General features: G+C 42.1%; 1 protein-coding gene across 1 annotated transcript in view; it reads right to left on the minus strand.

The window, feature by feature from the left end:
- Nucleotides 1-2401: 2401 nt before the first annotated feature.
- Nucleotides 2402-24732, minus strand: part of FDX1 (ferredoxin 1) — a 30657-nt gene continuing 8326 nt past the window's right edge. The window contains exons 3-4 of the mRNA XM_046014920.1: nucleotides 7951-8080; nucleotides 2402-3713 (exon numbers count right to left, since the gene is read on the minus strand). Coding sequence (XP_045870876.1) covers nucleotides 3599-3713; nucleotides 7951-8080 — 245 coding nt within the window. The 3' untranslated portion in view covers nucleotides 2402-3598. The remainder of the gene's footprint in view (nucleotides 3714-7950; nucleotides 8081-24732) is intronic.

A 24732-nucleotide genomic window follows, 5' to 3' on the forward strand; every position in this document is an offset into this window, starting at 1 on the left:
AGCAGCCCGTGGCAGTAAGTAAGAGATGAGCAGGGCTGCACGCCAGTAAGGCTTAGTGACCTAAAACAGGTGGTGGGCTGGATTTGACCTACAGGATATAGTTTGCTAATGCCCCTGTCTTAGAGCATCAGGTGATCCTTGGTGCCCAGTTAGACATCCTCCAAGTACCACTTTAAAGTGACCTGCAGTAGTAATCTTTTCGCTTTATTTTCAAGTTTTAGATAGGTTTTTTTAAACAGTCCCCAGGTCTTCAAACAATAAACTCCATGCTTTTCCCTCATTGCAAAGGAGAGCTACCTTGCTATCTCTCTGAGACACACTCAATCTTTGGAGTTTAGTCAAGAAACCAAGTAAGACTCTATTAAAGATAGGACATTAAAACAAAAATATTAAGAAGAGTTTCTCGGGCGCCTGGGTGGCTCAGTTGGTTGAGTGACTGCCTTCGGCTCAGGTGGTGATCCCGGAGTCCTGGGGTCGAGTCCCACATGAGGCTCCCAGCTCCATGGGGAGTCTGCTTCTCCCTCTGACCTCCTCTCTCATGCTCTCTCACTCTGTCTCTCTCTCTCAAATAAATAAATGAAATCTTTAAAAAAAAAAAAAAAAAGAAGAGTTTCTCAATTTTTCTCAGTCTTTAGTTTGCTTGGTTTGGGAAAATAGTCTGTGAACTATCCCTTTTTACTGCCTTAAGGAATCCTCATTAGGACCAACGGAAAGCCTAACGCTGATGGGAAATCACTGAGGCTTTGCGAAATACATGATGGCAGACAGTCCCCAGATGGAGAAGCGCCCATCTGGAGGCTTCGTCATGATGGTGTCACGTGACTCAAGGGGACGGAGACCACGTACCACCTACATGATCTCAGCACTTGTATTTCAAGAACTACCTACCTGCAAGATCCAAGACCAGCAGAGAGATCGGACTTCAGCCCATTCAAAAGCTTTTTCATTCAAGGTATGTTTAAAAAAGATGATGAGTTGAACAATTCTTCTTAATACAGTGGAAATTTTCTGATCTCTCAGGAAAACCGGTGCTTCCTGATTTCTGTTAAGTTGGAGTTAAGAGGCAGGCTCAGGACATAGGCCCGTATTGAGCTCATGTGGTCTCATCCATAACGGGAGATTGCCACAGAGCAAGACACTCCTTATAAGACCAGGTTTTGTTTGACTCAAGTATTTTTGATATACCTACTGTGGGACAAATACCACAATAGACACCGCAGTTACCAAGATGAACACAACCCAGTCCTTATTCTAAAAAAGCTTTGTCTTACCAGGGGACAAATGTAGTAAGTGCTGCATGTAATAAGGCTACATAATGCCAAATGCAGGAAATGCTGTAAAGGGCAGCCCGAGGCAGAGGCCTCCGGCAGACGAGGGAGGGTAAAGACGACTGGGTGAACCAAGCTGAGGGGTCATGGTTTCAGGAGCGGCTCATAGAGGGAAGCAGAAAGGCGTGAAGGCTCTGCTTAATTTTTTAACATCAAACCATGTCTACAAATTAAATGACAAATCCTACATCCAGGTGGTAAGATGGGCAGATGAGAGTCAAAGGGAAAGAGGAATGAGGACAATGATTAGATGATTTCTACTAAGTTTCTGCAGAAGTAACGTGTCTCACTGCAGAGACCTTTCCCATCCACTCCACTTCTCGATGGCCTCTGGTAGATTTAAATGGTCTTTTAACCCCCTGTTTCTGTTCTGTAATAACCACTCTGTGTCTGCAAGTGATCATGTCTTCCTCCTGCCAGCTGGTTTTCTAATTTTTAAGTTTCTAGAAACTTATAAACAAAAGAAAATCTGATAAGAACAACTTGATATCATGCGATGTGTTGACACATGAAAGGAATCCTGTTGTTGCTTAACCAAGATCATATTTCTATTCTTAAATATTTCTCTAATAGGAAACAAAGTTTGTGTATAATGTTTGAATACCTTTGAACAGTTTACACTTAGAATAAAGTTTCATGTGCTATTTTTAGAATGTGCATAAAACACATTATTTCTAGTTTTTATAGAGTGTTAAGTTAGCCTATAAATAAGAAATCCATCTAACAAATTCTGATCCAAAATGTGGTTTGCCACAAAACTTCAGGGAGTTTAGGAGCAGGAAAAGCAATTAAAAGAATTATCAAAAAAGAAGAAAAAGATGAGAAAACATATAATGAATCTAAGTTCCCCCTAAGAAAACAATTTTTTAAGCGAAATGTAATTGTTCTGATAAATGCTAAATGACTAGGATAGAAATTACACAGATCACCATAATATTTAACTAGTTATCAAGAAAATAAGAAAGCTGTCCTTTAAGACAAAAATTAGACAATATTTTCACCGTGAAAGTTAGGCAAAGGTTTTCAAAATTCTTCGAACTGCTCACGTGGAAAACTAATTCAGTAGCTCTGAATTACGTATGTAATTACAGGTTGGTTTTATTTGTGAAAACCAAATACAATATTAAGTGTTAGCATGTAACTAACAATTATACATACTATTATACCAAAGGAAGCTGCCTTTCTTGATGGCAAAATGCAGAGAAATGTTAACTAAAATTACACAGCATTGAAAAGGAACCCACCATTATTCTCTCCGATTTTAACCAACTGTCAGGAAGAAAACTATTGGGAGTTAGAGAAGAAAACCAATGAACCATCATAATAAAGAATACACAAGAATCTTTCAAAATGCAATGTAAGAGCAAAACCCAGCCCTTCTTGAAACGCTCAGAACACTTAGTTAGAAGGCCAGTCTTCTCAGGCAGTAACGTGCCAGAAGCTAACCTCAAAGTAATGGTTACTGTGGTGGCTTTAAACCATGACTGCAAGTTCTCTGACGCCCTCTCTTCAAACGAGGGGCCAGACTCAGTGCCTCACGGCTCATGAAAAGAGGCAGACGTGATGCTGTGTGACTTCCAGAACTAGTCACGGACAGGATGCACCTTCTGCCTGGCCCATGAGCAACCCCGCAGCGTGCTGGCTCTCGGAAACCAGCCCCCCGCTGTGAGGAAGTCCAGACACTTTCACTGGATCAAAATTCTGAAATCTTTATTGAGAGGCAGCAATAGTCTTTGAAATTAAGCGGTTTACTGAGCGGTTAGTTTTGTTCATTTAGTTATTGCTGTGGATAAGATACTCATAATTTCTCTAGTTTCAGTCTGAGCACGAAACTTGTAGTAAGAAGATACGAGTTCTAGTATTTTCTCATTTGTCCCAGGGCTCTAGACAAGCCGTTTTTGATCTCTGCCTTCACCCACATCTAAAAGGGAAAAATAATACCTTTTTCTAACCTAACTTACTTGTAATTAGGCATAAAATTTAGGTGAAAATATCTTGCTACAGTTGTTAGAAAAACATAAGGTAAAATATCTAAGATTCTATAATACTAAGTATTTTCCAATATTTGATTTGCTTTTTGTAAGTTAACCAAAATAACAGTTGCATGCTTTTAGAACTACAAAAATGCAATAGTTATGTAAGGACAATTAAAGTGGTAAAGCGAATCATAATAACAAACCCCTTCACTCATGTTCTCATGTAATTACATTAAGAAATAATAATTATAAAAATAGGTAAAATTTTGTGAAAATATTCCAATTTTTTCTGGCTTAGGAGTTCTTGCCCGCATCCACGGCTTGTCTGGCATCGGCCACAGCATCAGGTACTCGAACTGTCATATTGTCCATAGCCTTTGTCAAATAGATTTGGCAGCCCAATCGAGATCTGCATAAGAGGGAGAAGTTATGGTTTAGGATCAAGTGTGTTATTATTCATAAGACAATGCAGCTGACAGGACATTTTCCTACCCAAAGCAGTGAGGGATTTACTTACCTTTTAAATCACTACATCGAAAGACATACACCGAACCCTTTCATAACTAGAGGCTACATAGAAATGCAAACGCGAGACCGAACACAAAACGTGGTGTGCCGAAGCATGTTCGTCTTCAGTCTCTAGCATCTCCTACAACTACTGTGTTTCGGTGAAAGCGCTGACGAGCAATGAAATCATCAGAAGGCACGGAAGCGGGGAAGAGAACAGAGGTTTGAGCAACACCAAGAGAACGATTCATCAATTCCCCCCCACCACCACCCTCAAAACCATAGGGACGACAAAAGAAAGGTACCCTTTTTAAAACCTTTAAAACAAGAAATCTAAAATAAATACATAGACTTAAGTCATCAATTATCAGAAGCATTTTTTTGCCACATTTTTAATATCTCTGAAATGGAGATGCGTCTTAAAGTCAACGGCATCTTACAGTCACAGCTGCACTGGGAGGCGGCAGTCACGTCGGAGCTGTGGGCTCAGTGACACTCTGATGTGCGTCTTTTCAACTGAGTTGTGGGAAGGGTGTTCATACTACATGTGTGAACTTACCTACCACTCAAAATAAGTCCAAAGAGACTACGAAAGTTAAGAAACATACATAGGAGGACATAAATTTGGCATTAGTAAAGCAAATATTTGTCACTGGAAGAATATAACTCTATTTTCTTTTTTTTCTTCAGAATTACTACCAATTTTATTTATATTTTACTTTTTTAAACAGGGATGAACAAATATATGTCGAAGTAAGTATAAACAGCTCCTTTAACATGCACAAAATGTCAAGTGATAACCTTGTACCGGTATTTTAATCAGCGGTGCTTTTCTCTGTGAGGCACGTAAAAACAATGTATTAGTGATACAGTCAAACTGTCTACACTGCGATGGAATTCGGCGTGCAGGTCCTGGTCTCATTCATGTATCCATCCAGCATTTCCTGAGCATCTAAAGGCACAGCACTGACCGTCAGTGGGTGTGCGAGGAAGAGCACCTCACGTCCCTCACTGAACACGCTGACGTGCCGGGGGCCGGGGGCTGTAAGGAGGCAGCATCGGGTTAGGGCCGACCAGCCAGGGGTCCAGAATCCAGCAGGGCACATGGTCCGTTTCCTAACCCTGCCAGACATTAGTCTCCTAACCTAATCCTAAAGACGAAGAACAAGCAGGGTCCTCACAGAACTGCGGTGGGACTCAACTACCAGCGTCAGTATGAAAGAGTGAGCTTTCAGTCAAACAGAAGAGATGAGTCACATTTACAGATAATTAACACGTGAGATCGTGACCGATGCCACAGAGAGAGAAAGCCAGACGGTCTGAGAAGAAAGAAGAAAGCACTCACTTCTGGCGAGGGGAAATGGCACTTAGAATGGGCTTTAAAGGATGGGGAGGATGTAATACTTAATAAAAGATAAAGTCATTTGAGGCAAATATACAGGGATTTAAGGCCTATTTGAGGCCATATGGGTTTGCAGCTTGGCTTGGCTACTATACAGGGAGGGTGATGGGCTAAAACAGTCACCAGGCCACAGACAGGTTTGAACACCAAGAGTTTGGGCTTTAACTGGTGAGCAATGAGGGACCACTGGGAAGTTTCGGAGCAAGGGAGTAAGTTTAACCAGAGGAAATACTGACTTCTGATAGGAATAATCCCCTTATGTCAATAATTCCTATTTGCTGATTACAAATAGCCTTGACCGTACTCATTTATGCCTTCAGCTCTGTGTGTAGGGCAGAAAATGTGGCGAGCCAATTTAGACCAATTCATCTGACTGTGGCGAGTCCTGCTGGTTATTCCCAGTGTTCACATACAGACAAATTAAGGCCAGTCTCCAAGGCACCTTTAATTTAGTAAGCGAGACAGAGATGGAAAGAGCTGTCAGTGAAAAGGGGCAGCTTACGATAAGCGCAGTAAAAGGACAGGAAGTGTGTTATGGGGACCCAGGGAAGGTGGTTCCAGGAAGACAAGGCAGTGGTGCCCTGCAGCTGTTTTCTCCCCTCTCTCCTCTACCTTCTTGCTCTAGGTCTACCAGTGGACAAAGTCTATACCTCCAGACCAGGAGACCAACCGCAGGTGGCCTTGATTTCACCTTGAGTTCCACAAAATTCTGACACTGTGCAAACCTTGACGGCATGTTCTCCAGTCCCTTTTGCCATATACATACGACAGTGGAAATACACTAGAGGGTGTGTTCACTTTACTCCTAAGGGTTGGTTTTCAGTTCAGAGAAGTATAAGATCAACAACTTTGAGGCCCAACATAACCGATGCAAATCAAGGCTCTGTCATTCTCTAGATGTGCAGCCTTAAGCAAATGTCGTAATTACACCTTGTTTTCCTGCCTACAAAATGGTGATGATACTGCCTAACCCTGGAGGTCAGAAATAATCATTGTCAATTACCTAGGCATGATAGTAAGTATCCAGCACATAAATTGATATTTTTATGATTACAATGCTAAAAACTATTTAATGACTGCTTTCTCCACCAGACACTGTTCTAAGAGCATCACACAACAACCCAACGAGGCAGGTACTATTATTATCCTCATCTTCCAACTACAGACACTGAGGCCTCTGCGTCCACTACCCCTGGAAATTGGTGGCACCAAGCAATGACTATCACCAAATACGGACCCACAGGTAATTCCTGAATTTTTCTTTCTATCGACCATTAATTCCACAACTAGCTGGGTGATGCCCTACGGTGAATCAGGCCCTGGAGATACAGGAAAAAAAGCAACCGGTAACCATTACAGTAAGTGCTCTATGAGCCCATGTATGAGTCCAGCAGTAATCACGGTGAAGAAGACTCTATAATAAACATTAAAACAATGGTGTTTTATCTTAAGAAATAAAGACATTTACACAGCACGTAACTTTAAAATACATACAGGAACCGAAAGAATGTCCTTGTTTGTTTTGGAACTGTGTGGTACCCCAGAAATCGTTTACATGTGGTTACTGGCTGTGAGCAAAATTATTTTCATTCCAGATGTGCCCCAGTGTCTTATAACTGCTACCTGTGAGAAGCATGGTTCTCTTTCCCCACAACAGTCACTGTGCCTTCGGTGCGCTACTCCCCAGCAAAAACAGGGGTCGACAGAGAAGACGGCACCTAAAAATGTGAAGGGGATGGGGACGGGGCAGCTACCGTACACTTGCTCTGTCTTCCCCGCTTCTCCTGCTGGGGCTCAGTCTCACTGCTACCAGCAGGGAAATGAACCACCAAAGGGAATAAATGGATTCGTCACCTCTGAATAAATACTAATGACCTAAACATTGTCGTGAGGATTAAATAATATGGTTGCATTAAGGATTTAACAGAATTATGGTTATATAATATATACAATTTAAGCCTATTATTATTACTATTATTTTAAATTTCTTAAACAGTGATTTTTCATGAGGGTCACCAAATTACAGTTAAACACCAAAGGCAACCTAATTCAGTAATCCCTTATGATCTTGCCCCCTTGAAACAATAACGTAACTAGCTACCTCCTCTAACTCCAACTGAAAGACTAGGTAATTTTTAAAAATCAAGTATCACTCAATATCACTTGTTACTATAAATCTGACTACTTTAAAGAGGAATTCTACCTATTGTTAATATCAAGAACAAGCTCTAATTAAATCTAAGTGTATTAAGATACACTTAGAAACAGAACTATTCTTTTTAATATAGTTGCCATTATATATTTTTTCTTTAAAACTTCTGTTCTTTCAAGTAGGTTAAACTTCCCATGATAATTTCATCCAATTATCAAATCTGTCCTTCAAGAACACCATAAAAAGCATTAAACTGAATCCCAACTCATTAAATTGTGATAAATATTAATCCCTGGCATAAAAATAGATGAAAGAAGATTTATTAGGATCTAGAACTTACACCTCCTATACCTTGAATGGATTTTTTTTTTTATCTTTAGCAGAAAGGAAAGTTTCATAAAGGCGAAAATTATAAGAGTGAGAACAAAAAGAAATGTCACATATTTGATATTTGGAGTTTGTGACCGTTAGCTATCTGTGCCAGGAGATCACTGTGACATGTGTGGGTCTGGTCTCAGATACAAACTACTAAAAACTTTAACTTCCCAGAGTATTAGTACAGCTGAAGCAGTCCTACAACGTTACCTATCTGTTAGTCCGTAGGCCAGATCGAGCATGTCGTTCTCCTCGTCCGTGACTGCTTCTAGCTTCTCAAATATGTGCTCTTCAAAGATGAGGTGACAGGTGGAGCAAGCCAGGGTTCCCTCACATGCACCTAAGAAAGCAACAGACATTGAACACACTCCCCTACATTACACACAATTCGGATCTAGCTTGAACTGATTATGTCTAAATTTTAGAATCAGCATTAGCATACGGAAATGATAGGACTTTATTTCTGAATAATGATGAGATTTAGAGACAAGCCCTCCCGCCCCTTTCCCATTCCCCCTGTCCCAAGTGCACACACACACAGTTTGAAATCTTTCACATATGCTTTCAAAAAGATTCGGGCTAAGTGCTGTGAAGGGAAACACAAAAATACACAATCCTAATATCAAAGAGCTTACAAATTAATAAACTCAGACATGCACACATACAACAACGTGTGCATTTTTAAATTTATGTAGTAATTTATATAATAGCTATCGAAGTTATCTACCTTTATTCTGGAGAGCACAGCACAATTTATGAAGCTTTGTGGTATATGAGAGGAATGAGAAAGCAAGTAAACCCACATCTAAATCAAATTAAATATTCCTCCCTCTCGATCGCTCTTCAAAACCAAGATAGAATCAAGTAAGTCCTTTTAAGAATTATGTTGGTTTTAAAATAATGATAAGACTATTTCTCCCATCCTGTTTTTTTTAAGTTATGAATTTGACAGCTATTTTCTGAGTGCCTCTTATATGCCAGGCACTGTGAAAAGGGAACTGAAAAGTCACACAATCCAAGCAAACCATGACTGGCTCTGCTCCGCAGCATCCCTGTCCCATGGGTCGCCTAGTGTCTGCAGGAAAGCCTCCCGGCAAAGCTACGCCCCGTAAGCACGTCCGTCACACGCGGTAGCTTCCCTGGGCTGACCCAGGTCGAGCCACACAGTCCCAGCCTTCTTTTCTCTCCTCAGCTATGTTGAGGCATAACTGACCGAACTGTAAGCTACGGAAGTGTACATCGCGTGATCAGCTCCAAGTACACAACGTGGAAGGATCCCCCCCTCCCCAGCTAATTCATTAATACACCTATCTCCTCATATATTTATCACTTTTTTTTTTTCTTTGGTGAGAACAGTTCAGCTTTATGATCTTAGCAAATGTCAGTTCTATGACACATTATACATCAGTTACAGTCACCACGTTACACGTGAAACCCTCAGACCTTATTCACTTACAGCTGCAAGTCTGTGTCCCTTCACCAGCCTCTCCCTACTTCCCCAACTCCTGGCACCCACTTTTCTACCCTCTGTGAGAATTTCATTAACAGTTTATTTAGTAAATCTTTCTGCTAAACAATAACTTTCCATATATTCGAGACTGCTCTTCCCTCTCCAAGCTTAGCATCCTTAGCTATTTCAAGTTTGTCTCACATACTAACAGCTCTAAATCACGTCCCCGGTCTGGCCGAGCTTATCTTCCAAAAACAGGGAGCCCAAAGGAGGATCTGATGAAACGGAACCATGCAGAAGCATGTTCTGGTTAAAATCCACCTGAAAATGTTATTCTTGCCTGCTTTTTAAATAATTTTAAAGCCTTTACACAACCATAAAGATTACAGAGTCCTAGGAGTAACTTCGGTTTGATTTAGATTCTCTTTGGTAATAAACAATACATAAGACATGTAACTATTATCAGTAATGAGTAACCTGCTTTATTTTCCCCTGAATGACTTAATAATTTTAACAAGAGTTGTTGCCTCATAATTTAACCATTTGTCATTCATGCTTTATTATCAAAAAAAAAAAAAAATCAAGAAGGAAATGAGAGACTTCCTGAAATGTTCACTTCTACTAAAACTGATTCAAAGCAGTAATAGGACCGAGTAGAAGGAGACCACACAGTGAAGCCCGGAAGTCCCAGGCAGGCTCTGGAGCCAGGCCTCGGGCTTCCATCCCCGCAGCACCTTGAGCTACTTTACCCGCCACACCTCAGCTCCCTCAGCAGTGACCCAACCAGTCTCACACGGTAGTTGCAAGAATTACATGTGAGTGTTTACTTAATATATGTCCTTGCAACCATGACATATAGGTAATAAGCCCAATACAAGTGTATTGTTATTGTTATTATTCTTAATCTTGTATTAATATTGTTATGTATTAATACTATTATGGAAGTTGTAAGTTATCTTAAATTCAACCTTCTCTTTAAATACAATAGGAATTAAACCCAAGAAGTTAAATGAATAGACTAAAGATCATATTGCTAGTTAGAGATGAGTCACGGCTTGAAGTAAGTTTCCCAATGTTGAAGATAACTAGTTCCTGTGACTCCATAACCTAAGTCACCTTACTTAAATACTAAGTATATATAATCTAATAAACATACACACAGGGGCACCTGGGTGGCTTAGTCAGCTGGGCATCCAACTCTTGGTTTCAGCTCAGGTCAGGATCTCAGTGTTGTGGGATCCAGCCCCACGCCGGGCTCCACGCTCTGGAGTCTGCTTGAGTTTCTCTTTCCCTCTGCCCCTCCTCTCCACATGCGTGCTCTCTCTCTCTCTCTCTCTCTCAATATAAACACACACACAGAGACACGCACATAAACAAAATTGGTTATTTGAGCAAGTAGTTGACTTTCCTATTTTTGTGTAAATTTGGAACATTTCATACAAAACGTAAATGGATATATTTTACTTAAATGGGGGCAGGAGAGATACAGATAGATCTTTATCTATATCTTTATCTCAAGTTCAAAAGCACAATCTGTAAAAGAGAAAAACATATACACTGAAACTCATTAAAATTAAAACTTGTACTCTGCTGATGACATGGTCAAGAGCATGAAAAGACAAGCCACAGAGTGGGATACATGCCCAATAAAGGACTAGGATCCCTAATATGTAAGGAACTCTCAAAACTCATGCTAGAAGAAAAAGCAAACAACCCAATTAAAAAATAGGTAATAGATACGAACAGACACTTCACCAAAGAGAATACAGAGATGACAAATAAGCACATAAAAACATATTTAAGGGCAGCTGGACTTGAACATGTACATACGCACAACTCTGGGCCATTCAGAGCTTTCTTCTAGTAGTACAAGAGAAAAAGTAGGCCATTCTCCCACATGACTTTGAAAAAAATGATGGCAATCCCTCCGTCGGCCCCCCCGCAAAAACCCCAGATATTCAACGTCTTCAATTTTTGGAGAAAACGCTGGTGAAAACCACAACACAATACCACGATATATGTGCTAGAAACAAGCTGTGCTATGTCCACACAATGGGATGCTTGTCAGCAGTAAGCAGGAATGAATTGGGGGCACGCGAGACCACTTGGATGAATTTCAGGCATTATACTGAGTGAGAGAAGCCAGTCTCAAAGGTTACGTACTGTAAGTTTATATTTAGACAACATTCTGAAAAGACTAAACTATAGGATGGAGACCGTACCAGTGGTTACCAAGTGTTAGGGATGGGTGAGGGTGTGACCCCAAAGGAGCAGTCCAAAGGAATTTTGGGGGGTGATGAAACTGTTCTGTATTGTGATTGCGGTGGGGGTTACACAAACTTATACTGTGTTAACATTCATACAGGTGTATCCCAAACAAAGGCAAAAGTCAGGTGCTTACTAGTTTGGGGACTACCTTTAACTACAAGACCAAGAACGTACTAAATCGGAAGAAATAGCTATCATGAAATATTTTTTTTTTATGAGCTGAGACAAGAACAAAAGAAAGGAGTAACTTTTCTGAAATAGCTTCTTGTTGTTCTCACAGTTTGAGGCTCTTTTTAAAAAGATGTATATTTTCCTCCCAAGTACTTTTTTCAGAGACACGTCTTCACTATTTTCTGTAAGTCTTCCTGCCTTTTTTAAATAGGACAGATTTTTAAATCTTAAAAAAAAAAAAAATACTCCTCGGATTGTCTTATTATCTTGGGGGTCTTATAGGATTGTTTCTTCTAATCGTGATTCATGAGGTCTTGTGACTCATAGCTGCAGAATTTTTTTTTCAAAAGTGACACTTAGATCACAATATGACCGTTCTGTTCAGAACAATGTTAGCCATCTTCAACAGGCTGAGTTGATTTCATTCTGCATCTAAGAGTGTCTGTTATATTTGATTTCTTCCCCGTCCAAGGAATGAGAAAAGCACACCTGTTGACAAAGTTCGGAAGGGACTGTAAAATATGGGGTGATCATGAATGCAGAGCATTGATGTAAAGAGTAAATACGGGACTAGAATGTATAATAGGAACTTAGCTTGTAGGAACCAAAAGTTTAATCTTCTGCATATATTCAATGTTTGTCAAAGCCTTGTTAGAATCCTCTTCAGCTCTGAGTTTGGCAACTTAAGCAAGATGTGGAAACAATTGGCAAGTTTCCCAAGAGGGCAATGAAAATTATACTAGAGAATGAAAATAAAATCTTTAAGAGACGGTTAAAAGAATTCAAGTTTCCTAGGGAAAAGAGCTGAAAGTGTACGAAGAGCTGGAACATGGTGACTTCGTTTCATTTGACCAGGTGGTGCAAAAAGGAATGTCCTACATTTTTCCAGAGGGATTTACCGGGTATATGAACTTTTCTCTCCTTTCCAAGATGACTGAGACCATATCGTACGCACCCTCCTCTTCCCTGGGCTTTTCTCACATTGCACCTTTCTGGCGCTCTCTCTACCATTTGAAATATTCTTATTTTGACTCCCTTTCTAGGACGGGATCTCTCCTTGGCTCTCTCTACTTCCTGCCATCTTTTACCCTCCCCCTGGTGAAATCTCATGGTTTCTGCTTCTGTCGCACTCATCTCAAACCCATCCTTTACACAGCCACCAGTGAGATCGCTCCAAAATAAGACATGCTGCATCACCTTCCGCTCAGAATGCTTTAGCAGCTTCCCGTAACCCACTGCAGAGGTTCCCAACCACCATCCCTCCAGGGGCTGGATGTGGGAGAGGACAGGTGGACGGACAGGTGTCCATAGCCCCTTCACCACTCTCAACTCTGTGGCAGCCCACCACGAAAGACAGTTGGTTACCTGAGCAGGTGAGTTACCCACCAGTGTGTTTTCTTCCTGCCACTCCCCCTGCTTAAGCTCGCTCTCTCTGTCAAATAAATAAAATCTTTTAAAAAAGGAAAGAAAAAAAAAAGAACATCCTCTCTTCATTAATTGCTTTCATACCTTGGCCATAGCTACAAAGTGGAAACAATCCAAATATCCTTCAAGGGATGAAAGTGTAAACAAAAAGCAGAATATCCATAAAATGGAATATGAGTATTATTTGGCCCTACAAAGGAATGAAATACTGGTATACGCTACCACAGAGATGAACCTTAAAAATAGGCTACTAATCGGAAAGAGTCAGTTACAAAAGACAACTTCCGATTCCACTTACATGTAGTATCCAGAATAGGCAAATCTATAGATAGAAAAAAAGATGTGATTGTTTCAGGGACGGGAAATGGGGGGTTGGGGAGTCCTAGCTAAAGGGTATAGAATTTCCATTTGGAATAATGAAAATGTTTTAAAATTAAGTGTGGTGAGGGACTGAGCGCAGCAAAATGGACAACAAACATGGGCCTCGGTCACACCCCACCCTCCACAACAACGTGGCACTGTCCACAAAGTGCCTCTGTGGGAGCTGTGGGATCCAGGAGGGGCTGACCCTCCAGTGCAGCCCGAGGACGAGGAACCGTTTTGAGAAGATGCTGCCAATCAGGCCCACTTCCCTCATCTCATGCAGCGTACTGAGTTTGAGCTGAACGCTGGAGGGCAGCAAGTGGCAAGGACATCAGCAGTCAGGGCTTGGATATATCGGAGGGATGTGACTCTTACTAACCATGTCATGTACTCTAGCAGGAGGCCCGCTGAGCACTGGGGATGCCTCACCCCCAGATCCACCCAGCCCATGCACAGATACCGCAGGCAGTCCACACACCTCACCCACACATCTTCCTTCTGACCCCGCGGCCAAGTCCCCAAGCACGCTCCCACGGGCATCGAGAGTGAGCCTGTGCAGACGACCACGAAGCCAGCCTGCATCTGCGAGCCTGGGACTGGCCGCGCTTGGAAAAGGGAAGTTGTGAGCACACCAGCTGGCTCTGCAGAATCCAGAGAAGTCACAGAAGCTTAAGACTGTGCCACAGGAGGAAGCAAGCATGCAGGTAAATCCACTGGAGGCCCCCAAAAGCCTCAGAATCCCCAGCAGGGCTGACAAAAATTTCCCTCCCGAAGTCGGTCCATGAAGACTAGAGGAGGTGACTGCCACTGCAGATGTGAAGACGACACCACAAGACTGAGGAACGTGAAAAATCAAGGAAACACGATGCCACCAAGAGAACACAATAATCTTATTTCTTTTTTTTTTAAAGATTTTATTTATTTATTTGACAGAGAGAGAGATCACAAAGTAGGCAGAAAGGCAGGTAGAGAGACAGGAGGAAGTAGGCTCCCTGCTGAGCCTGATGCGGGGCTCGATCCCAGGACCCTGAGATCATGACCTGAGCTGAAGGCAGAGGCTTAACCCACTGAGCCGCCCAGGCGCCCCGAGAACACAATAATCTTCAAGTAACTAACCCCAAAGACAAGAACATCTGCTATTTACCTGATAAAGAATTCCTAATAGCTGTTTCAAGGAAATTAAATGAGCTACAAAGAAACACAGAAAGACCATCAATGAAATCAGGAAAATGATGCAATAACATGGTTAAGTATAACAAAGAGCTAGAAATCATAAAAGAGAACCAAACAGGAATTCTGGAATTGAAAAGCACAATGAAAGAAATGGAAAATATAACAGAGACCATCCACAACACAATGGCCCAGGCAGAAGAAAGACTGTAAATTAGAAAATAGGACCTTTGAAATTATCCAGTCAGAGGGAAAAAAGAAAAAAATAATGGAAATGAGTAAGAAAGCCTATGTGATCTGCTGGTGTTTTAACCATCAAAACAAACAATCCACAAATTCCTGGAGTCCCCAATGGAGAAGAGAGGGAAAGGACGGTAAAAAGCTTATTTTAAGAAATAATGGCTGAGAAACTTCCAAAATTTGGTAGAGTTGGACATGCAACTTCATAAAGCTCATAGGTCCCCAAACAAACTCAACTTGAAGAGATCTTTTTCAAGATACAATAAAACTACCAAAAATCAAAAACAAAGAAGGAATCTTAAAAGCAGCAAGAGAAAAGCTTGTAAGTTACAAGGAAATCCCCATAAGGCTATCAGTGGATTTCTCAGCAGAAACGGTAGAGGTGGGGTGCCTGTGGCTCAGTGGGTTAAAGCCTCTGCCTTTAGCTCAGGTCATGATTCCAGGGTCCTGGGATGGAACCCCATGTTGGGCTCTCTGCTCAGTGGGGAGCCTGCTTCTCCTGCTCCCTCTCCCTCTACCCGCCATTCTGCCTGCTTGTGTGCGCTCCCTCTCTCTGTGTCAAATAAATGGATAAAATCTTAAAAAAAAAAAAAAAAGAAAGAAAGAAAGAAAGAAACCATAGAGGCCAGGAGACACCAAGATGACATATACAACATGCTGACAGGAAAAACTCCAACCAAAACACTCTGACAAAGTTGTCCTTCAGAAATGAAAGAAAGACAAAGACTTTCCCAAAAAAGTGCTCTCTCCAAAATAAAACTTTTAAAAATAATAATAATAAAATACACGTAGGCGAACATTTTAAATAAAACTTTTTTACATTACTATGTCCACCTTTCAAATAATCAAAAATATATAAAAAATATAAACATATATAAAATATGATTATCATAGATGATAATCAGACTTAGGGACACATTATAGCCACACTGGTATTAGCCCCTGGCGCCGGCACTTTATTGGTCATCTTTGCACGGTCCTATAACAATTTTCATGAACTTCAACGTATGCACACCTCAGTGCTGCTTTTATTTTGGTGGCACTCTGGCTAATGATTAAGAGTTCTCCTAAATTAATAGTAACACATATCATGACAGACGTTTGGCTTTTGTCATAGGTTTCTGTCACATCTACATTCTATTCCAAAATAACTGATTTTCAGATGTATTTTTCAGCACTAGCACTTAATGCTTGGCTGAAACCGTTATAGGCTTTAAAAAATATTAAATTATAACCAAAATTTAAAACATTACCACTGCAGTCAACAAAACCACACCAACATTCTGATTTCTATAAACAGCGGGCTACATGATAGTGACTGAGGGTGGCCTCACTTTAGCTACAATAACAAATGTAAAATTTACAGTTGACACAGCCTAGCTCCTAGAAACTATGGGATTCTTGACAAACGTTCGGTTTTCACAGTAATTCTGATTTTACTAGAGTAAGACCCTTAACACCGTTTATCTACAAAATTTCAAGTTCACTTAATTTCAAAATTACCTTAAGAATAAGAAAGTATGGCTATTGGCTAATCTCAAGATTGGCAATAAATAAAACTTCTCCAGACTGAGTTTGGTTTTTGTTTGGTTTTAAGCAAGGGGGGGTGGGGGGGTGTGTGGAGAGAATCTTAAGCAGGCTCCAGGCCCAGCGTGAAGCCCAACACAGGGCTCAATCCCACAATCCTGAGAACATGACCTGAGCTGAAACGAAGAGTCAGACACTTAACTGACTGGGTCACCCAGGCGCCCCTGGCTTGATTATTTATTTTTTTTAACAAAATTCTTGCCATAATATTAACTCCCAGAAAAAAGAGATCTACAGACTATTGTTCCTTTTTTTTCATGTAATTTGTGTGTTTGCCAAAAGGAGAAAGATCATTTTGCGTACATGTGCACACATATGTATCTTATATTGACTATTTTGTGGAGAGATGATGCTAACAAGAAAGACTGCCCACCTCAACTAATCCCTTCCCCCCAAATTTCCAGAGGATAACTGTGCTATTATATATTAAAAATATGATATTACATGTTATATTAAAATATATGATATATATAATTATACATATTATATATAATATATATTTATGTATAATATATAGAAATATATTAAATATTTATAAATATATATAAAGATATTAAAGATAAAAATATGTAAGTATAAAATCTAATTTTCCAGAGTAAAGTTTGATCTGGCATAGCCAGTAATGCAGTATAACAACAGGGCATCAAAAACATGATAGGAATGCATATAGATTTATGTGAACATGATCAGGATCTCCCAATTTGAATAATTTCCCTCAAAAGAGACATGAAGGAAACAGATGATATAGCAGGAAAAAAAAACAAAACAAAACCAAGGTCTGAGGTCATAAACTAGGTCAGTTTGATCAGAGAGGCATAGCTGCCCCCTAGTGACGAAATATTATAATACGCTCTGAAAACCGACCCTCCAAGAAATGGAAAAACAAAAAAAAAGTTGGAAACACACATGCTTATAAGTGTGTTACTTCCAAAATTTACCATTTTTTTCCTTTTTTACTCATATATGCTCATTACTTCATACAGTGAGGAATAAAACAGGAATGATTTTATCCTCCATCACAGGCTCTGAGGAGGAAGCAAATGAAGGAACAGACACTTAGCAGGTTGTGATCCGTGCAATGAAAGACAGCGGATGCTGTGGCCGAGAATAAAGGGCTCAGGGCAGTGAGAGGAGTCCGACTTCGGCCTGGGTGGTTGGGCAGAGCCTCACTGAGGAAGTAACATAAAACCTGAGCTGAGGCAGATGAAAATCCCATGTACAGGAGAGAGGAGAGAGGGGGTGTACCAGGCAAGAGAAACATGTAAAGTGTGGATGACGTCTCAAAGCAAAATTTCTGGGTGAGGTCAGCTCTTGAGAAAAGGCCAGTGTGGCTGCAGTGAGAGAAAGAATGGTGAGAAATTCAGGAAAGGAAGGGCAGTGGGGTTTCCTAGGCTGGGGTGAGGAACGTGATTTGTATCCTCCGTGACACGGGAAGTTACTCATGCTTTGCAGTCAGGGGACGTGCCTGATCACCCCAAGTGCAGGGCCCAAGAGCGGGGGCAGGTCTGCACAGTTCCCAGCGGGCAGCGGCCGGCCAGCCCCAAGCAGTGGCCGCGGGGAGGCAGGCAGGTGTATGTTGGAGGCACAGCGGACAGCAGCTGCTGACGGCACCGGAGGTAGGGCGCAGGGGAGAAGGAAGAGCCAAAGACACTCTCCAGTTTCCGGCTGAAACAGCTGAGTGATGCTCACGGATGGCAGGTGAGACCTGAGGAAGAACCAGTTTCGGTGGGGAAGAAAAAATCAAATGCTATTTAGCTTTGTTGACTTTAAAAGGCCTGTGCAATTTCCAAGAAGAGATGTAAAGTAGAAAGTTGGATCTGTAAGTCCCAGGCTCCGTGGAGAGGGGAGCTAACAAGGTAAATGCAAGAATTTATGGACATCAACATGGGATTTGGGGTCACAGAAGGGATGAGTTCACCCAAGGAGAAATTGTAAAAAGGACTCTGTACTTGGTCAGCCTCCCCTGAGTCGACTACAAGGGCAACACTGAAAAAGTCTCCTTATTCTACGTTAGGAATCAACCAAACAGCTGCCCCCAGGCTTCCTGACCTCATTTCCTTCATCTTTATTCTAGAAAGTGGCTTAGGCTTAGCTCTATCTTTAGTGAACCTGGTTTAGCTTACCGCAAGTTTATATTTACATGCCCAAATTTCTGGACATGTTCAGGTCATGGATCTTTAAAGTTTCTCTCCAGAGACCACGTAAGTGAATGCAGAATTCCTGTCAAACTACTAATGACTGTGGCATTAAAGTTTCTGTATTCCTAGAGTAGCAAGGTGGAAAGATTCTTCAGTGGTTACCAAAGTGGGATGGGAAACCTTTTTTTTTTTTTTTCAAGATTTTACGTATTTGAGAGAGAGTGAGCACAAGGGGAGGAATGGGTAGAGGGAGAAGCAGGCTCCCCGGGGAGCAGGGAGCCCGATTCAGGGCTCGATCCCTCATGATCTGAGCTGACGGCAGACGCTTAACCGACCGAACCACCCAGGCACCCAGGGAAACGTTTTTTAACGCATTGTTGAAGTGCTCCGTAATGAACAACAAACCTGTATTAATAACCATGCTAACAACAGTAGCTAATGTTTACTTTAAGCACTTGCTTTGATTCGCTCATTTGACCTTTCCAGAAGTCTCATGAGGTAGATACTAACATTATTCCCACTCTACCCTCAGTAAAACAAGAGGTTAGGTACCTAACCCTGGGTCACAGAGCAGGTTACTCGGCAGAGCTGAGAATCAAACTACACACAGAGACTCCATTCTTACCCATCCAACTAATGGCCTTCAAAAACAATTGTTTTTTATTGTGACTCAGTGTGAACTTCATTCTACACCATGACCCAGCACACATATACTTTGTAAAATAGCTCAACAAATAGTTCATGAGATAATACACCCTTGCGAAAGATCATGTGTTTTTATATATTCTGTTCTTTCTGATTTCCTTAAAATGCTTGTCGGGAGCGACGAAACCGCTCTCGCGATCCACTAATGCCTGCAGCCTGCAGTGTGAAAGTCAGCACACTGCATACATGGTCATCAATGATGATATATCTCCAAATTTTCACTTTTTTTAAGATCTTATTTATTTGATAGAGAGAGAGATCACAAGTAGGCAGAGAGGCAGGCAGAGAGAGAGGAGGAAGCAGGCTCCCTGCCGAGCAGAGAGCCTGATGCAGAACTCGATCCCAGGACCCTGTGATGATGACCTGAGCCAAAGGCAGAGGCTTTAACCCGCTGAGCCACTCAGGTGCCCCCCCCCCTTTTTTAAAGATCTTCAAAATTTTAAGATACCTTGAGGTATTAAGATCACAATACTTATGCTTGCTTTGATTTAGAAGGAATTAATGGAAAGCAACTCAAGAAAATTATCTGTTGCAAATAAAGCATTTACAATGCTTTGAGAAAAGACGTGGCTTCAAGCAGCAGAGGTTGAAACTCATTTAAGTAAATGTTCAGTTTTCATTTTTTTGTCAAATGGCACATTTAGAGAGGCTTTGCTAACCAAGAAAACAAACAATACCTCATCAGAAAGCAGGCAAATAATTTGAGCCATTTATAAAACAAACTCTACTAGGCAATTCTATCCCTAGAATTTATTGCGAGGAGACTATAAAACATATACATAAAAAGTATTTCTGAGGATGTTCACCTTAAGTTTATTTAGAATAGTTGAAAATCGGAAGCCACCTAAATGTCCAAAGAAAGAGCCCAACGCGTTTAGAACGAATCATCTTTTTTTATGCAAGGGAGGCACAGACCTCAAAACTCCAGCCGAGACTAACCTTCTCAGAGAAATGAAGGCCAGGAGCGGCAGGGCAGGAGGGTCGGTCACCCCGCCGACCAACACCTGCTGCAGACACCGCACGGGACACCCGGTGGCACACCCACCACTCTCACACCTCCTGATTTCCAAGAGATTTTTCTGAGCTTAAAAATATTTTTGCTTTTTAAAATCCTATTTTCCAAGCACTTTGGCTTATACAGTCTCTACTCCTCAACTAACGGCACAGAAGGTCAGGGTGATTGTTGACCATCTTAGGCATTAGGTCACGTTCAGTTTCCATCCCACAGTTTCTGGTCTGGGGGTGGATTCCAGCACCACACCGTCACCTAGTGAGTTGGTGAGCACTGCCGCGGGATATTCTGATTTCCATTTTTTTTCAACAGCCTAACAGTCCCAAGTCTCAGTGCTGCTGTCAAAGATCAGGAAACACTTCTGTTTACCTGCTCCCGTGGCAGCCCCTCGTGGCATTAGCACAGAGAAGGATTATAATTCACCACCACTGTCAGCTTTAAATTAAGTGAATCTTTTTTTTTTAAGATTTTATTTATTTATTTATTTGACAGAGATCACAAGCAGGCAGAGAGGCAGGCAGAGAGAGGAGGAAGCAGGCTCCCCACTGAGCAGAGAGCCCAATGCAGGGCTCGATCCCAGAACCCTGAGATCATGACCTGAGCCGAATGCAGAGGCTTTAACCCACTGAACCACCCAGGCGCCCCAAATTAAGTGAATGTTAAAAATGTGGAGACAGTCACACAATTTCAAACACTGTGTTGAGTATGAAACTTCAATAGTTTCATATTGCTCTTATTTTATCTAATTCGTGTCTGCATAAAATGCAACCACAATACGCGTTTTAAAAAGCATAGAAATGTCATTAGTGGTTGCAGAGATTAGAATAATGGATGGATTTTTTATTTTACATGCTTATTAAATTTTCCAACATTTTCTACAGTGACTATGCAGTGATTCTTTAATCGGAAAAAAAAAATGTTATTTTCTATGTCTGTACAGATTTTCTTTCTGACCCGCATTTTTTAATTGTAGTAAATATACATAAAATCTACCACCCCTAGCCATGTTTAAGTATACGGGTCAGTGGCACTAAGTACTTCATCATGTCGTACGGCCATCGCCACCAGCTATCTCCAGAAGACCTCCTTCAGCCCAGATTCTCTCCTCCCATCAGTCTCCGGCAACTTCTGTTCTCCCCTGCCTCTCTGAATTTGCCCCCTCTGGGTAGCTCACGTACGGGGAGCCCCAGAGCACTTGTCCTTTTGTGCCTGGCTTACACGCTTAGCACAATGTTCTCACGGCTCATCCTGTTGCAGCTGATATCAGAACTTCAGCACTTTTTATGCCGAAAGGACAGTCCAGTCCACATATATACCACATTTTGTTTATCCACGCGTCTGCTGGCGGAGGCGTGAGTTGTTTCCATCTGCTGTACAAGGATCTGAGTCTCTGCTTGCAATTCTTCTGGGGATGCCCTCGAATGGCACTGCAGGGTCACACTGTACCTCTGTTTCCCCGAGGACCGGCCAAACTGCCGTCCACGGCGGCTGCACCTTGCCGCGTTCCCAGCAGCCCCGCATCAGACCTCCGCTGTCTCCTCCTCCCTGCCAACACCTGTTCTTCCCCCCTTCTTCTGACAGAAGTCGTCCTGATAGCCCTGAAGTGGTATCCTCATCACATACACAGATTTTTATACAATAAAACAGACTACTGCATATATTTTTAAAACTTTCCTAATGTCATAATATTCTGAAGACGTAATATTGACTTAACCATTATGAAAGTCCTATGAGGGGAATACTATTATTGCCCTCATTTGATTTCTCATGAAAGTAGGGCACAGGGAAAACCAGTGACTTACTCAAGTCACAGGTAGTAAAGTAAATCACTGCATTTACTTGTAGCAGTTAAAATAGAGAGAAGTGGAATGAAGAGGCGAACCTCACCAACAGATCAAGAGACAGCCACACTGTCTGTCTGAACATCTTCTAGTATCTTTCTCAGTGCATTCTGAAAAATCGAAACTAAAAACATTGTGTTTTCCACTGATAAGCATCTACCTATGTGATTATACACTGTAAATGTTACTTCTAACAGACACATACTGTACTTCAGAAATGCCATCGCAGACTTACACAGTTCCTGTTGTTAGATATTTAGGTTGTCTCCTCTCGGTTTTTTTCTTACGGACATTTTTAAGACAGGTAACCCATTCACACTGTTCAAAACTCAGAAAGCATAAAAAGTTGTAGAATGAGGGGCACCTGGTGGCTCAGTCAGTTGAGCATCTGCCTTCAGCTCACATCATGATCTCGGGGTCCTGGGATGGAGCCCCACACTGGGCTCCCTGCTCAGTGGGGAGCCTGCTTCTCCCTCTGCCCCTCCCCCTGGCTTGTGAGCACATGCTCTCTCTCACTCACTCCCTCTCTTTCTCAAGTAAATAAATAAAATCCTAAAAAAAAAAAAAAAAAAAAAAAGTTGTAGAATGAAAATCTTCCTCCTACCAACAGATAAGCACTGATATTTGGTTTTTAAGACTCCTTCCAGAGATGACTTCTTTTCTTAAAAAGAATATATAATATCCCATATAATATCCCATTGTAAAACTTACACACCAGCCCTCCATTGATGGGCATTTGGTTGTTTCAAATCTTTTGCTGTTACAAATATCTCTGCAGTAATAGCCCAATATATAGGCCTAGTGCATACGATCGAATCTGTGGAGAAATTCATAAAAATCAATTTACAGCTCGCAAGCTCCACATTAGCTTTCTCAGCACTCTCAAAAGCTCAGCTTTCTCAAGGGCACGAACAACATCCAACATTTCATTTACGTGTCCCCACTCAGGGCAGCAATGGCCTCCACACATTCTGACGTGAAGATGCCAGAGAACCTCCATGTCGTTTCCCTCAGCATTCTGAACTTCTGTAACGGCTGGTGTAAGTCTTTGTCCGGTAAGTCTATCGCCTCGGCTTCCTCGGGGCAGAGCTTCGAGTGTAGGCCACACGCTCCCATTTCTTTTGATGCTTCAATTTTTTTTACTGAAGGTGGACACTGGAGATAACACGATGTGGCAACTGTGGAAACGAGGGTCTCCACCCTGTGCCCAGGTTTGCTGTTGCTCCTGGTGACTTTCCTGTTCTAATTCTCTCAAGTCTGTCTTCCCAGTTGTGTGCGGCCACTGAGGTCTCTGCTCAGTTAGCTTAGTGGTCAACCAGAGGCCCAAGCAGGGTGTCCTTCAGTGCTTGCACCCAGTGAGTCTTCTACCCTTTGCTGACAAGCTTGGTGCGCGTGTGTGTGTGGTGTGCTCCCCTCAACGTTCGAGCAGCCTACACGTCTGTCTCAGCCCTCACCGTGCGGGACCTGACGCGGAGCCAGGGTGAGAGGCTAGGATGCTGTCACGTCCTTCTTGGGCACGAGCGGGGTCCTGCACGTGTGCATGGCCCTTCCAGATCCCCAGGGCATTTCAAAGCCCACTACGGACATCTCGTTCCCCACACCTTCCTTTTCAATGTTTGGCCGGGCTCGTGCTTGCCCAGCCGGTATGTGAAACAGCTGCAGGTGCCTGTTTCAGTCTGAAGGCGCAGGGACAGAGCTCCCCGCACAGAGCAGTCTCGGAGGCAGGCCAAAGAATGACTCCCTGGGATGGAGCTTTCCCGGGAAGCGTAGGACTCATGACCACGTTCTGGAGATGGGACTTCCGAGGAATTCAAACCCCATCCGCCCCTTTGGTGGCTGCAAGGCTGCTGGGCTTCACAGCTCCTGTAGTTCCGAAGCTGCGGAGTCTTAAAGCTACTGCAGGAGCGGGGAGAGGATGAGGGAAGGCCAAGTTAAAATGCCACAAATGCTACTGTTCTCACCAAGGTCAGCGCTGGGCTCAGCACTTCACTTCCGATAGCCCATTTAATCCTCAACAACCCTGTGAGGCCGGAACCTTTATAATCCTAACTCACAGAAGAGGAAATTGGGGCATACGGACTTTTGAGTGGCTTGCTCCAGGTCTCATGGCCAGTAAGAGGCGTCTTAGCACTGGTTTATGAACCATAACCTGATTCCACGGTCTATTCTCAATCACTGTGTGCTGTACCACTTTTCATTTGTGAGAGAAAAATTCAGAGAAACTAAGTTGAGCATAGCTCAAAAGCACAGCTGAATGCAGGGGCACCTGGGGTCGCTCAGTCATTTAAGCATCTGACTGCCGATATCAGCTCAGGTCATGATCTCGGGGTCGCGAGTTCAAGCCCTGCGTTGGCCTCCACACGCTGAGTGTGGAACCTATGTGAAGCCTACTTAAAAAAAAAAAAATTTTAAAGATGTAGCTGAATGAACTCATGAGGAAGACAAATTATAAATTTTATAGAACATATATTTTACATAAATTACCAATGAGTTCTTTCCCTAAATTAGTCATTCTTTTTTTTTTTAAAGATTTTATTTATTTATTGAGAGAGAGGCAGTGAGAGAGAGCATGAGCGAGGAGAAGGTCAGAGGGAAAAGCAGACTCCCCGTGGAGCTGGGAGC

Source organism: Meles meles, chromosome 8, assembly GCF_922984935.1.
Source record: "Meles meles chromosome 8, mMelMel3.1 paternal haplotype, whole genome shotgun sequence".
NCBI lineage: Eukaryota > Metazoa > Chordata > Mammalia > Carnivora > Mustelidae > Meles > Meles meles.